At 44.8% G+C, this 15,351-nt stretch overlaps 2 protein-coding genes across 2 annotated transcripts in view; one reads left to right on the plus strand and one right to left on the minus strand.

Moving 5' to 3' along the window:
* The first annotated feature begins 8,051 nt into the window (after positions 1-8,051).
* WIPI1 (WD repeat domain, phosphoinositide interacting 1) overlaps positions 8,052-15,351 on the plus strand; it is a 37,908-nt gene continuing 30,608 nt past the window's right edge. Inside the window, exons 1-3 of the mRNA XM_030828416.1 lie at positions 8,052-8,222; positions 12,856-12,938; positions 14,942-15,111. Coding sequence (XP_030684276.1) covers positions 8,143-8,222; positions 12,856-12,938; positions 14,942-15,111 — 333 coding nt within the window. The 5' untranslated portion in view covers positions 8,052-8,142. The remainder of the gene's footprint in view (positions 8,223-12,855; positions 12,939-14,941; positions 15,112-15,351) is intronic.
* ARSG (arylsulfatase G) overlaps positions 13,838-15,351 on the minus strand; it is a 155,050-nt gene continuing 153,536 nt past the window's right edge. Inside the window, exon 13 of the mRNA XM_030828414.1 lies at positions 13,838-15,149. The gene's annotated coding sequence lies outside the window, so the exon portion shown is untranslated. The remainder of the gene's footprint in view (positions 15,150-15,351) is intronic.

Genomic DNA, 15,351 nt, shown 5'->3' on the forward strand with positions numbered 1-15,351 from the left:
CCTGTAATCCCAGCACTTTGAGAGGCCCAGGCGGGTGGATCACCTGAGGTCAGGAGTTCCAGACCAGCCTGGCCAACATGGTGAAACCCCGTCTCTAAAAAAAAAAAAAAAAATAGCTGGGCGTGGTCGCGCATCGCACGCCTGTAACCCCAGCTACTCGGGAGGTTGAGGCAAGAGAATTGCTTGAACTCCGGAGGCGGAGTTTGCAGTGAGCTGGAGGTCGCACCACTGCTCTCCAGCCTAGGCAACAGAGTAAGACTCCATCTAAAAAATAATAATAATAATAGAAAGCTGAGACAATGTCCTTTGTTTTGCCCAGAACCAATCTGGTCTGTCTCCAGACGTCTGTGCATTGCCCGAGAAAGTCCAAGGAGGCTCCCGGCAGAAGGAAAGCGTATTAAACCCTCATCAAGCCAAGAGGTCCCATAGAACAAATGTTCAGCCAAAAATGTTAGCAGCAGGAGGGACTAAATAGACAAGAAGCAACTTATAAAAATAACCCGGCCGGGGCCGGGCGCGGTGGCTCACGCCTGTAATCCCAGTATTTTGGGAGGCCGAGGCGGGCAGATCACAAGGTCAGGAGATGGAGACCATCCTGGCTAACACAGTGAAACCCCGTCTCTACTGAAAATACAAAAAAAAATTAGCCGGGCGTGGTGGTGGGCGCCTGTAGTCCCAGCTACTCTGGAAGCTGGGGCAGGAGAATGGTGTGAACCCGGGAGGTGGAGCTTGCAGTGAGCAGAGATCACGCCACTGCACTCCAGCCTGGGTGACAGAGCAAGACGCCGTCTTAAAAAAAAAAAAAAAAAAAAAAAAAAAAGCCCACACTTCCTCACCCTTTTCATTCTTAAAATGCTGTTTTTGATTGGTATACAAGACAGTTCTGGGGGGGATGAAATGTCTTTAGACTCAGAATTTCATAATAGGAAGTGATCATTTTGTCCAGCTGTTCTTACACCTTGTTCTATGAAATGCTGGGCTCTGATAACACCTACAGGTAAAGTATAAGAGGAATGAACCTTTTCAATGTTAGAGGTTTTTTTTTTTTTTTTTTTTTTTTTTTTTTTTTTTTTTTTTTTGAGACAGAGTCTCGCTTTGTCACCCAGGCAGGAGTACAGTGTGCAGTGGCGCGACCTCAGCTCACTGCAACCTCCACCTCCCAGGTTCAAGCGATTCTCCTGCCTCAGTCTCCTGAGTAGCTGGGACTACAGGCAAGTGCCACCACACCCAGCTAATTTTTGTATTTTTAGTAGAGACGGGGTTTCACCATGTTGGCCAGGCTGGTCTCGAACTCCTGACCTCATGATCCATCCGCCTCGGCAATGTTAGTTTTATTAACTTCCTGCAGCAGGAGGGTGTGCACATCAAGTGAACCATGAGGCATCTCAGTAAGAGGCTTGGGAAATGGCGTTTTTAACAGGTTTGTGTTAAGTGATGCTAGGAAGGGAAAGGTAGAAGAAACAGGAATCAGGTCAGGAATGGATGTGTCGTGAAGCAGGTGGTTTCATCATCAGGTATCTCAGAAATTTTTGATCAGCAAGTGGAGAAATCGAGTGGGTCTGGGAGAGGCTTTGATAAGAAAGGATTAGATACGCCAATGTCAGTAATTTTGCAGCTACGGTGTGGCCTTGGGTTAAACACAGTTTTTGCCTGGCCTTGTGCTGGCCTTGTTTATGACAGCTGGGAACATTCCAGTCTGCTCGTCTGAGCTGATTTCCATTTTCTCAGGTTCCCACATGAAGTAGTGGGTGTTCCTGCAAGAAAGGGATCTATCTTTAAATAAGCTTGGAAAGTACTTGGGAAACGATGTTAAATAAACATAATGCTGGGCTTTCTGGAGACTTGAACGTGCTAAAGCGATTTGTGAATCTCCCAAGACACCTTCAATTTCTTTTCAACACAGCTGCCTGTGTCGAATTCCAGTGTAAGTCAGAACTTCCAGTGATTTCTCAGGTCACTCTGACCTCTTTGCCTGTAGTTCTCCCCACACTTCTCCCCACTCCAGCAGCCCTGCCTCCTCGCTGCTCTTTGAGCTTTTTCCCACATGACTGCATAACCTGCTCCCTTTTCTTCTCGAGGTCTTGTTCAAATGGAAATTTTCAGTGGGGCCTTCCTTGCCCACCCTATGCAAAATTTCTCCTTCCTACACCCCACACTCCCAAACATGCTTTCACTGCTGTACGTTTCTTAGCACTTATCGCCATCTAAGATACTATACATCTCATTTTTCTTGTTGATGGTCTCTCTGCCCAGGTGGGCAGGGGTTTTTATTTATTTTGGACAGTGTCATATCCCTAGAACCTGGAGCCATGACTGGCACACAACAGGCACGTGATAAAAATTGGTCAAATGAATGAAAGGATGAATGAATGAATATATAAACTCCTTCCAAACTTCTCCTCCTTCAGAGGAAGTGGTGAGGGAGGCTTCTGTGTTTTCCATTTATAGACAGTAAAGAGGTTTTGGAAGAATACCCAAGGGAGCCTCAGAGACTTTTCTTTTGGGGCTTTAGGACTGGCTACCCATATATTATCACTCAAGCCAGTTTTTCCTGAGGTGTCTCCCCAACCATCCTAGAACTCAATCATACAGACCACTAGATGGCACTGTTCACCAAGAATCTCGGGATTCTTAGCCACGCCCCTCTCACCCCAACCCCAAAGCCTTTGAATCCACCTTCTTCCCAGGGGTGACTGATTCTAAAGAATAGTTACCATTCCCTACACCACCGCTAGACTAGAAAGAAACCTAAAGTAGTACAGCACGTTCCAACAAGCCATGCCCAGCCAGGAGCACAGGCTAACTCTGCTTGGCAGCAAAGGACGTTTTTGAATATTTCTAGATGTACCCTTGGTAAATGTAGGCAAAGTGCTGGTGCCCTTTGAAGAGCTGCAGGACTCCACACTCTCCCCCTTGTACTTGGCCTGTGGCCCTCTTGGCACAATCCTGCCTCCATCTCTTCACCCCTTACTCCTCTGTCCCTTCATAGGATGAAGCACAGGTTAAGATGCCAATTCTATTTCCAGCCTTGAGCCAAAGCAATCCAAGAGACAGTGTGACTGGCAACCTGGGCACCCAGTGGAAGGGACAGAATACAAACTACACCTGCATCAAAAACTGTCCTAGGGCCTTTGGCAACTCACTCGACAGTCTCCACTTTGGCATATGCAGCTGCCTGATGGGGATAAACATTCCTAGACCAGATAGATGTGGTTAGCATTACATAAGAAGATGTATGACGCTCCAAACCAAGCTTTATAGAAAGCTTGGTTTTCTATTTTCAAGTATTGCCTATAATTATACTCTAAAATTTAAGGCAGGGTGATTGGCTGACCTGCTGAACCCGTCTCTGTATTCTTGACCAGTCTGAAGAGGCCTTGGTGAACAAAAACACCCTGATTGAACCTCTCTGCACTGGCATGGGTAACAGACCCTCAGCTCAAAGGACATTAGCAAAAGCACTCGTAGAAAGCAACTGTCTTCGTGATCATCAGCCAATCAGCAAGCATTTATTGAGAAACTGTGATTCACCTTGGTGTTTTAGGAAGGTTATTCTGGAGACGAAAATAAGACAGGTGAGAGAAGAGAATGAAGATTAAGACATCAATTCACTCTTTCGTGAAATAACATTTTTCCTGACTCTTGGGAAGGAATATATAAGTCAAGGAATTTTAGAAGTGTTGTTAGTTTTTGCTCCCTGTCTCTCCCCTTTAATCAATAAATCCAGAAATAATGGTTCCATTTGGCGGACAAGGGCACATGATAGGGCCTCTTCATTCACTGCATCCATGCTATCTCACACACACTGTCTATAATTAGAAACAGAAAACCCAGGTGCACCTGCTGCTCGGCCAGACTTCTGGCTGGGGCTTCCTGCTTGCCAATCAGATCGATCATCTCCTTTCCCAGAAATCACCCCACAGCCCAACCCCTCCTCTTCTACCCTGGCACCATAGGGCTGACTCCTTGAGCTTCCTCCACATACTGACACATCGCCCTTCCCTCCCTCTCCCTCTTGGCTCCATTGTCCCAAGTCACTTCCTCCCTCACCCTTTCTCAAAGGGCTACCATACACTGGCCCATTAGAGTTCAACTCATTCTCAGTTCACGTTCTGAGTGTTGCCCCACAGCAGAAAAGAAAAAGGAGATTATTTCCTGTAACTTGATTTTATAAAAATAGAATGGACTTTATAAAAAGAAGAATAGGACAGGAGTGGTGTTTGTTCACCTAGTAGTTACTCTAATTATAGATGGTTGGGTGCCATCAATGACCATATGGTGTGACAGGAGTGTTGCATCAGACAGGATGTCTCATTTCCACCTTCCCCTGTGAATGCCCTGTGCATGCCCTAATCAGCATTTTAAAATTACAACCTGATTGTTACACAAATAAGAAGTCTCTCCATTAGATGAATTGTGGCCTGCAATTTTGTATTACCAAACATGTTTTTAATTCCCAGAGCCCAGCTTTATTCTCCCAGATTTTGCCGACTGGTAAGTAGCTTACTAGTTACTTATGACTAAGTTCTCCTAGAAATAATGGAGTTTGTTTGTTTATTTGTTTGTTTCGTTTTTCAGGGAAAAGGTAGGCATTTAGGAATTTCAGTTGAAAGAGAAAAAGCCAAAATCTTATTCCCAATGGAACAAAGCATTGTCCCCTGCCCCACCTACCCCATTACCTTTTGCTGATGTTATTTAGTAGTGAAATTGCTGTTGCAAGAACTTGTAAGAATTAGGATGCCCATAAGCCCAACATTCAAATCAAGAGTATCCTCTCCCACAGAACCCAGAACTAGAATGTTAAAAAAGAAAAACCAGCCTGACATTAAATGGATTCAGCACCTCTTAAATTATTTATAACCTTGTCCTTGGCTTTTTATATGAATGGACTTCTGGGAAATTTTTTGAGGGTGGAGCTCTTCAAAGTGGCTGCTTACACCTCTAACAGAAATCACAAACCAGCCCTCCACAAACCACATCTGGCTAGCTGGTGTATTTAGTTTGGCTCACAAGGTACTTTTTGAAAATAAGAATTAGTTTTCATCATTTTTAAAATTTACCTACAAATACAGGTTTTTAATAAAATGGGCATAGATTTATATAAAAATACAGACTTACGTATTGTCTTGGGAAAAATGAAATCAGATGAGGCAGCCCTGAGATGTTATTTCCACATGGCTGGTGGCATAATGGACCATTAGCCTGGAAAGAAACATATAAGCGGGACCATTCACAGGAAAGGTTGAGGCTGGGAAGGTGACCCTTTTTTTCCCATGGCCATATCTCTAGATCTAAACCTTAATTCCAGTAAGCATGCAGTTCTGCTGCCAATGAAAAGTGTCTGAAATGAAATATAACTTCCTGAATACCTAACTGAAGATCTAGTTTCTAAAAGCAACCCAATGGGCTTCCCCTTCCCAACCATGAAATCAGCTTTGACGCTTCCCTCTTATTCCCTGCCCCTCCCACTTCCCCATCAGTTGCCATGCCTGTCATTTAGTCCCTCAAGACTCTACTGAGAATAAAGTAGCCACCAGCTGCATGAACACTTAAAATGTGGCTCATGTGAACTGAGATATGCTGTAAGTGAAAAGTACACATCGGATATTCAATATTTAGTTCTAAAAAAATTAAAATCTGAGGCCAGGCGTGTTGGCTTACGCCTGTAATCCCAGCACTTTGGGAGGCCGAGGAAGGTGGATCATGAGATCAAGAGTTTGAGACCAGCCTAACCAATATGGTGAAATCCCGTCTCTATTAAAAATACAAAAATTAGCTGGGCATGGTGGCAGGCACCTGAAGTCCCAGCTGCTCAGGAGGCTGAGGCAGGAGAATTGCTTGAACCTGGGAGGCAGAGGTTGCAGTGAGCCTGGTGACAGAGCAAGACTCTGTCTCAAAAAAAAAAAAAAAAAATTAAAACCTGAATTAACTGATTAGTAACTTTATATTGATTATATTGAAATGATATTTTTGACATATTGGATTAAATAAATGATATTATTCCAATTAGTTTGCCTATTTCTACCTTTTTAAATGTATCTTCTAGAAAATTGAAATTTACACGTGGAGTTCACATTTGGGGCTCATTTTATCTACTGGACAGCAATGCCTGAAAACAACTCTGTGATTTGGTCTAATTTTCTGGCCTTGTTTTCATCACTTTAGCCTAGTCTCTCCTGTCCCTTTACTTCCAGAATTTCACATTAGTCCCCTAAAGACTTCTAGGTCTTTTCCCACTTCTAATTTGTTCTGCACACCCTGGCCAAGTTTATCTGACAAAGACACTGCTTTTTATCATGAAACACTCCTGCTCAAAAACTAACAGCAGCTCCCAGATCTATCCCATAAAGTCCAAATTCTTAATAACAAACTGATAATAACAGCTTACACTTTCAAAACTCTTGGTACACTTCATGTAATTCTCCAAACAACGTAGCACCTAGCATGCCAAATTCTAGGTTTTCTAACCAGGACAGAAATGACTGCAGCATTTGACAGAGCTGGAAGGTGGGGGGAAGCACCTTTGATCTGAAAGGTTACAAAAATGGCACAAAGTATCTAAACAGCAGTTCCATTCACTTCTGATAGTTTATACGACACCTCACAATCAGCCAAAGAGCAATAACATCTGTGAATCTATGAGCTGAACTATTTTTTACATCAGTGGAGAGAAAAAGATTATAAAGTTGAGAAAAGAAACTGTTACATTTGCATCTCAGAAAACACAAACCGGAAATCCAACCAGAAAGGTTTAGGTGAAATAGTGCCCTTTGCTCATCTATTCTAGGTCCAAGGTTAAAAAAAAAAATATATATATATATATATATGTATATATATAGCTTTGTCATAAACTAGGTATTAAAAGTGGGAAATGGGAAAAACTGCAATTACTTGTGCACCAACCTAATAAATTTGAATTATGCTGATTCAAGACACTGTCATATAACAATAACTAAAATATCATCTCAAAATTTGAAAAAATGAATTAAAAATCCATCAGCAGTTATACAATCCAAAGCTGGCAGAGTTCCTGATTCATAAACCGTATTGACAGTAATTCCGCATGGAAACATGTACAGTACTTAGCTTTTAAAAAGAGATTCTTTGTCAAGGTTTATCTCGAATTATGTGAGTTTGAATTGTGCTATATCTTCAAGACGTTACCCCTTTCATAAACTACACTGCCCTACACACACTTTCATTTTTTTCAGCTACAGATCAGATAGGTCTTGCCAAATTACTGTTTAGCAGTTATTTAGTGCACAGGTCTTGAAAGCAAATACACATTCTACCATTTATTGTTACTTTAGACAAATTGTTTAGCTTTGGAACTTCAGTTGCCTCTTCTGTATATTGAGCACAATCGTATTTTCCACACAAGTTTTATAAGAATTCACGATGACATACAGTTAGTACGGCGCGCTTGGCAAGCAGTGAGAGTTCTCAGCCCCTCGGCAATGGATAAGATAACTTGCTATCTCTGGCTGAGGCAGCCCCATTTCAGGAGCTTCTCTCAATGCAGCTTGAGGACTCGACAAAAGGGCGGGGCTTTGGAGTCTAACGCTCTCTGCTAAACTCTGTAAGTTTAATAGGCAGAGTTACACATGGCAAGGGGTCTGGGCGGGGTGGGAACTAGCGCGTCCTCCTGTCACCCTTGCGGCGGCCCCGACGCAGTTGCCGGACTGAAACCAGCAGGTCTGGCCCCAGCCGCGTTCGTTCCTCCCTCTCCCTCCCAGCTGGGCGGCTCCGGCAATGAAAACACCGCCACGTGGGCCTGCTGCCTTTGCGTCACGCGCCTTTGTCCAATGGAGAGCCGCGTTACGAAGCCAGGGGCGGGTCGCCAGCCGGGCGAGTCCGCCCACAGCTGCCACGGATTGGCCAAGGGGGGCGGTGCCTGCCAGCCGCGGCTTGGGCTCGTGGCCAATGGTGGCCGGAGGCAGGGGCCCCGCCCTGTCAGGTGCTCTGGTCCTCGGGACCCGCCGGACGGGCGAGGAGGGGCGGGGCGAAGCCGGGGACTGGGCGGGGACGGGGCGGGGTAGGGGCGGGGCAGGACCGGCGACCCGGCCCGTGGAGCCGGCGCGGGCGGGCTGCTGAGGTGGCTGTCGCCGGCTCCGAGCTGCGGCTTCCCTGGCCGAGCCCCCGATGGAGGCCGAGGCCGCGGACGCTCCCCCGGGCGGGGTTGAGTCGGCGCTCAGCTGCTTCTCTTTCAACCAGGACTGCACGTAAGCTGCAACTCGGCCCCTGCCAGGGAGGTGGGGGACAGAGTGTCAGGACCCAGGGGTGTCGTCCTGAGCGCAGCTTGTGGCCTGCGCCTCGAGGCGGCCTCGGCGGGAGGGCCGGTGGCTGCTTCGGACGCGTTGGGATCTTGTTATACCCGTATCCCTGCAGTGGGGTTTGCCCCACCCCACTCCCAGTGTCCTCCCAGAGCCAGAAGGTTGGGCCAAGGGTGAAAGCAGGGAGTTCGCAAAGGGAGTGGTGGGGCTGCGGGGGCCACGGAATATGGGGGGAGCAGGGCGGTGGGAAAGCCGGTGACCAAAGTGGGTGTCTGGGGAAGAGAGACAGTGGCCAAAACAAAGAGATGAGAAAGGAGAGGAAGTTGCAAGTTGACCCAGGACTCTGTAGTTGGGGCCCAGGAAGATGAGAGTACAGGAAAAACTTTCCCATTTGTCCTTGAGCATCTCAACGTGGCATCTGGGCAGGGCCTCGGACAAAGAGGCAGCCTATCCCTGCGGCCAGGCCAGCCCCTGTCCCATCCCAGGCGCAGGGCATCGTGCCTGCCCGCTCTGGATGGAAGAAATCTTTGGATTTCTTTGGCTGTTTTCACATCGCCCACCCAGCCAGGCAGGATCTCCTTCTCGGAGTCCAAGACTCTTTTCCCGGGCGCAGACTGCTTTCTCTCCAGGAAACAGGAGCTCCACCCTGTTGTTTTCTGAGTGGATTTTTAATGTTTTACTTTGATGTTCACATTTGGGCTTTGAGAGGGAGCTGGGATTTGCTAAAGTGTGTTTCAGGCATCTGCAGGATTCTGTGACTTACAGGCAAACGCCTGTTTCTTTCCCTATTTTCATGGAAGCGAGCCCTGGGGACCATATGGAATCATCTTTTTGGAATGCGCACCCTGAGCATCAGGCGGGGATGACCGATTCCCAGTTTCCCACTTCCTGCTGTACCAGTTTCTGTGCCTTGGCTGCTGGTGACTGAGCTATGCTAATATTGATCCTTCAGTGGTGTAATTAAGGCCATTATGTACCATTAGCCACCCTGGCTTCCATTCCCTTTATGTTTCTGTTTAAAAACACCCGGTGCTGAACAATATGCCTTTGTTTGAAAAAACCATTTGTGTAATCGTGTAATCGAGTAGCTCTACAGCTTGGTTGAGTGACTTTAAAGTTTTTCTTGACCACAATCCGCAATAAGAAATACGTATTGCAACATTACCCAATACCCATAACACATACACTATTCACAAAAATATCATGTGCAATTTTCTATCTCCTTTTTTTTCTAAGCTGCTTGTGACTCACTGAATTGCGTTTTAGGATTCATTCATGAGTTGAGACCTGCAGTTTATAAAAATGCTGGTATAGATAAAATCCTGATGTTTTGTAAGAAACATTTTGCAAGAGGGCATGGCTGTTGAAATGCCTGGGTGATGTTTTCCTTCCCAATTGAACACAAGTTAAGAAAGGGGGTTAGTTTGCTTATAAGTAGTAAATGTTCTAAATTCTGCTTTGTAACATTATTAGATTTGACAAAAAGGATGTTAATTTATACTCTAGTCATTAAATAACGCAAAATCCCAGCTTTCTACAGAAATTGAGTAAGAATGTTATTTTCAAAACTGTAGGGTGCTTTGAAAGTTAATTTCCTTACTCCCTACTGTTAGTTTTATTTTCTTGGATGGAGGCTCTGCTGGGCAGCTTTGCCTTGCCTATAAATAAAAGTTCTTGTCACAGTCAGTTGCTTTGAGCCACAAAGGGTATGACACTGGATTTTAAAATAAGTCAAGCCCCTTACTGAATACATTTAGGTGTATTGCCATGTCTTTTTCTATAAATGTAGGCTGAATTTGGGATCCAATATTTCCAAAGAAGGTAGGTGAAAACAGCAAACCCTTACCAGTCCCCTACGCTCATACTTCGTGCTTGGTACTTGTGCTATACACTTTGGGTACTTTTTTTTTTGAGACAGTCTTGCTCTGTCACCCAGGCTGGAGTGCAGTGGTGTGATCTTGGCTCAGTGCAGCCTCTGCCTTCCAGGGTTCAAGTAATTCTCCTGTCTCAGCCTCTCGAGTAGCTAGGATTACAAATGTGTACCACCACGCCCAGCTAATTTTTTGTATTTTTAGTAGAGACGGGGTTTTGCCACCTTGAAATCCTGACCTCAAGTGATCCACCCACCTCAGCCTCCCAAAATGCTGGGATTACAGATGTGACCCACTATGCCCAGCCTATTTTGGGTACATTTTAAATTTGATTAATGATAAATATTTGTCCCAAGCTCTGTTTCCATGAGTGGTGATTAGAATTTTGTTTCTACAGAAAGACCTTATGGATGAAATAAGGTCTAAGTCTAAACTCCTTGATTCAGAGTCTCTTGTGGCCATTGATCAATCATCTAAAACATCACATAAAACATCACTGTGTGATTTTCTCATATGTAGAATTCTTCTGGTCCAGGACCAGGGCTTATGTTTGAAAATTACTTTAAATTGCTATCACTTTGTATTAATGTTATAAGACTCTAGTTACAGTATTTCTTTCCTTACTTGCAAACTTTACAAACCTCAATTCGCAGCCAAACACATCTATATTTATGTGAAAAAGTTTATGTGAAGAAAATTTAAACACAATAACCACTACAAAATACATTTTGAAGTTTTAAGATGCTCTGGGCTTACTTTTCCAGTGGCTGTTTGTCATCATGAATACCTCAGTCTAGGTACTAAATGACAGTTCTAAGTGCACAGCTGCAAATGTCTAACCCACCAGTTTAGCTGCTTAGCAGGTTGGAGGGCTGCGAGACGTCACCAGCTACCTTGCAGATTAAAAGTTTACTGTAGTTGCCCTATCCCTGTGTCCCAGGGAAGAACAAATGTTTGGGTAGGGAAAAAAATTCCAGGGAAAATCATGTGACCTTCTCTTTTTTAGGCTAGTGAAACAAGAGCCTTGGCCATCCAGGCTTGTAGTAGTAAGTTACTTATTTTAGTATATGCTTCCATGTAAAGAGTGAATCTCACCTTGCCTTCCGGAGAAGCACACTTCTGTGAGTGTGCTCCGGGTCAGATTCTGTTCATCACTTAGGTGCGGAGGGCACAGCTGGAAAGAGCTGGGTGGAGATTCCCAGCTGCTGAACAAAGTTGACTTTGATGTTTACTTTCAACACAAGGCCAAGAAAATCTGGATTCACATCCTATCTTTATCTCCTCATTGAAAAATGAAAAATTAAGAGAACCAGTTTTTTTTTAAGAGGCATTTTGATTGTCCCAGATAAATGTTTAGTTTGTATTTTGTTTGTTGGTTGTGATGATTGCTTTGTAGGACATAGTAGAAAGCAGAGTTCTCCAACTTTGGCTGCTCATTAGAGTACTTGAACTTAAAAGAAAATCCAATTAAACTTCCCAGCTGAGTTTAATGTACATCCAGGTGTGAGAACTACTAGTATGAAGTATCAGCACATTTTTCTGGAAACTGATGAAAGGAAGCATCTATTAAATTTTACCTACTAATGACCTACTATGCCTACTATGAAAGTGTATTTCTTAGGCCAGGCACGGTGGCTCACACCTGTAATCCCAGCACTTTGGGAGGCTGAGGCAGGTGGATTACGTGAGGCCAGGAGTTCGAGACCAGCCTAGTCAACATGGTGAAACCCTGTCTCTACTAAAAATACAAAAATTAGCCAGGCGTGGTGGTGCATGCCTGTAATCCTCACTGCTGGGGAGGCTGAGGCAAGAGAATTGCTTGAACCCAGGAGGCAGAGGTTGTAGTGAGCTGTGATGGCACCACTGCACTCCAGCTCGGGTGACAGAGCAAGACTCCCTCTCAAAAAAAAAAGAAAAGAAAAGAAAAGCATGTTTCTTCTTATAAGCAACAAACAAAGTAATGAAGGAAAGAAAAACTGATTTATCTGCTAAAGTGCCTCTCAGACAACAAGAAGGCCCCCTCGTTGTGTTGGAGGTAGAGCTTTCAGCTATTATGAATATTCTTTTTTTTTTTTTTTTTTTTTTTTTTTTTTTTTTTTTTTTTTGAGACGGAGTCTTGCTCTTTCACCCAGGCTGGAGTGCAGTGGCGCGATCTCGGCTCACTGCAAGCTCCACCTCCCGGGTTCACGCCATTCTCCTGCCTCAGCCTCTCCGAGTAGCTGGGACTACAGGCGCCCGCCACCACGCCCGGCTAATTTTTTGTATTTTTAGTAGAGACGGGGTTTCACAGTGGTCTCGATCTCCTGACCTCGTGATCCGCCCGCCTCGGCCTCCCAAAGTGCTGGGATTACAAGCGTGAGCCACCGCGCCCAGCCGAATATTCTTAAATATTCAATTTTTCCTCTTTGCCCAGTGGGAAAAACATGTCTGGTAGATTTGACATTTTGTTGGTGACAGAGTTCATGCAGTTTCATGCCCCTGGATCATTTCACTTGTTTTTTTAAGTTGCCTTTGACTTTTTCTTCTTTTCTGTTACTCTTCCTGCCTGTCAAGGCATGCGTCGCCATTTAGGAAGTTATCAAGGATCTAAGCTCCTGCAGATGCTTGCTTACCTGTACTCCTGAGGCTAGGGGGCAAAAGGTATCTATTTGCAGACAGATCTGTTGTTAGAATACCTGTCGTCATTCCCATGCTGTCATTATCCTCCACAGATCCCTAGCAATTGGAACTAAAGCCGGGTATAAGCTGTTTTCTCTGAGTTCTGTGGAGCAGCTGGATCAAGTCCACGGAAGCAGTAAGTGTGTGTGAGAGAGACCTCAGGGATCTGCAGGAGAACTAGAGCCTCCTTCTAGGCTTTAATCTGCGGTGCTACCAAGCTGCCTATTTTTCCCTTCTTTAACCATCAGACTTAGGGAGTCAAGATTTTTCAGATTTAAATAGAAATCATTGCCACTACTTGCTTTAAAACCACAAGCACTTAGTAAGATCTGGCAACAGTTTAAGTAACATTTTCTTTTTATAGAAGAAATTATTTGTGTGAAATCATAGAGACTTTTTCACATGCTTATATGCACAGTCATTAATTTTTATACTTGTCAAACCTAAAGGACACCTGTGACATTTTCTTTCTTTTTTTTTTTTTCTTTTTGAGATGGAGTCTTGCTCTGTCACCCAGGCTGGAGTGCAGTGGCACGATCTTGGCTCACTGCAACCTCCACTTCCTGGGTTCAAGTGATTCTCCTGCCTCAGCCTCCCAAGTAGATGAGATTACAGGCGCACGCCACCAAACCCAGCTAATTTTTGTATTTTTAGTAGAGACGGGGTTTCACCATGTTGGCCAGGCTGGTCTCCAACTCCTGACCTCGAGTGATCTGCCCACTCTGGCCTCCCAAAGTCCTGGGATTACAGATGTGAGCCACCTCACCCAGCCACTTGTGACTTATTTTTGCCATTATATTGGCACCATAAGATACTGATAACATTCATTCAGTTATGGAAGTATTTGTTTGAAGAAGGCAACAGTATCCTATTTACATAGCCCATGTCAATGATGTTGAAGCACATCTAGTGAACACTGTAAATAATTCACTAGAAATGTGACTTCCTTATTTTCTCAGGGTGATAGTTTATGCCATCATAATAGCAAACAATATACAACCTTTCAGTTTCCTGGAAAGAAAGTGGTTCAGTAAATAATATTTTGGGCTCCTACTTTATTTGTAAGATGTTATCTTTATTATACCATTTTTGTGAATTTTTTGCTCTATGTCCCACATAGTTCCCTGTGGGCCTTTTCCAAGTGGAAGAAAGGCACACGTATGAAAAGAACATGCTCAGAAAGACATCAAAGCCATAACCTTTGAGCTCAGGAGGGTCATTAACTAACTTCTTCCTGAGTACAGAAGTACTTTCCTTGTCATAATACTGATGTCCAGATGGTTTTCAGCAGGAAAGAGATCCAGGGAGCACAGCAAGATGGGGGGTAGGGGGAGTACAGATTTAACTGTGTTACTGTCCCCTCCCATGTCGGCACCCCTCTAGCGGGACAAGAAGAATTCTGAAGCAGAGGTTCCCAACTGAGAAGTCACGCCTTTGAAATCTCTCAGGGAAAGGGTAGATGAAAATTGTTCGGATATTCCAAACATGTTTGACACAGCAAACAGTGGAGCCCTAGGGTCTGGAGGGGAGATTCTACTACTCAGGCAGCCTCAGAGGCAGCTGTCTGCCTTTGCTCTGACTTTGCAGTCTAGTCACTAGTGTTTTCTTTTTCTTTTCTTGAGATGGAGTCTTGCTTGTCGCCCAGGCTGGAGTGCAGTGGCATGATCTCGGCTCACTGCAATCTCTTCCTCCTGGGTTCAGGTGATTCTCCTGCCTCAGCCTCCTGAGTAGCTGGGATTACAGATGTGCACCACCATACCTGGCTAATTTTTAAAATATTTTTAGTAGAGATGCGGTTTTGCCATGTTAGCCAGGCTGGCCTCAAGTGATTCTCCTGCCTCAGCCTCCCAAAGTGCTGGGATTATAGGCGTGAGCCACCATGCCAGGCCACTAGTGTTTTCTTTACTTTAGATATTTGGAAAGGACTCTGAAAGTGCTCCCTGGGAGAGGGTAAAAAGCCACCTGGCAGGATGGGGGGCATGGTGGATCACTGTCAATGCAAGCTCAGAGAGGGCGCCTGGCCGGCAAGACCTGGAGAACCTTTGGAACCTGGCCTGCGCCGGGCCCAGTGTCATGGAGGCTGGAATCGTTTTTGGAAGTGATCCATCCATGTAACCTCCCGGCTGCTTTTCCTCCCAGATGAAATCCCGGACGTCTACATCGTGGAGCGCCTCTTCTCCAGCAGCCTGGTGGTGGTAGTCAGTCACACAAAACCACGGCAGATGAACGTGTATCACTTCAAGAAAGGCACAGAGATCTGTAATTACAGCTACTCCAGCAACATCTTGTCCATAAGGCTGAACCGGCAAGTAAGTGGGGGAAATCCCTCAGGGTTTCAAAGCTTCTGCTAATGGGAGCCAAAGAAAAAGATGGACATCTTTCAAGATCAATGTCTGTAAAACAAGCTTCCAATTCTAATGAGAATTTTAACACTCAGGCCCCGTGTCCTGGGGGTATTGTAAACAGAGTCTACTCCAGGTGCTGGTTGTAACGTTGTTTTCCCTAGACCTCTGGCTCATGTTTCCAGAACATTGGTTCCTGACTGGTAG

This window comes from Nomascus leucogenys, chromosome 14 (genome assembly GCF_006542625.1).
Source record: "Nomascus leucogenys isolate Asia chromosome 14, Asia_NLE_v1, whole genome shotgun sequence".
Classification (NCBI taxonomy): Eukaryota; Metazoa; Chordata; class Mammalia; order Primates; family Hylobatidae; genus Nomascus; species Nomascus leucogenys.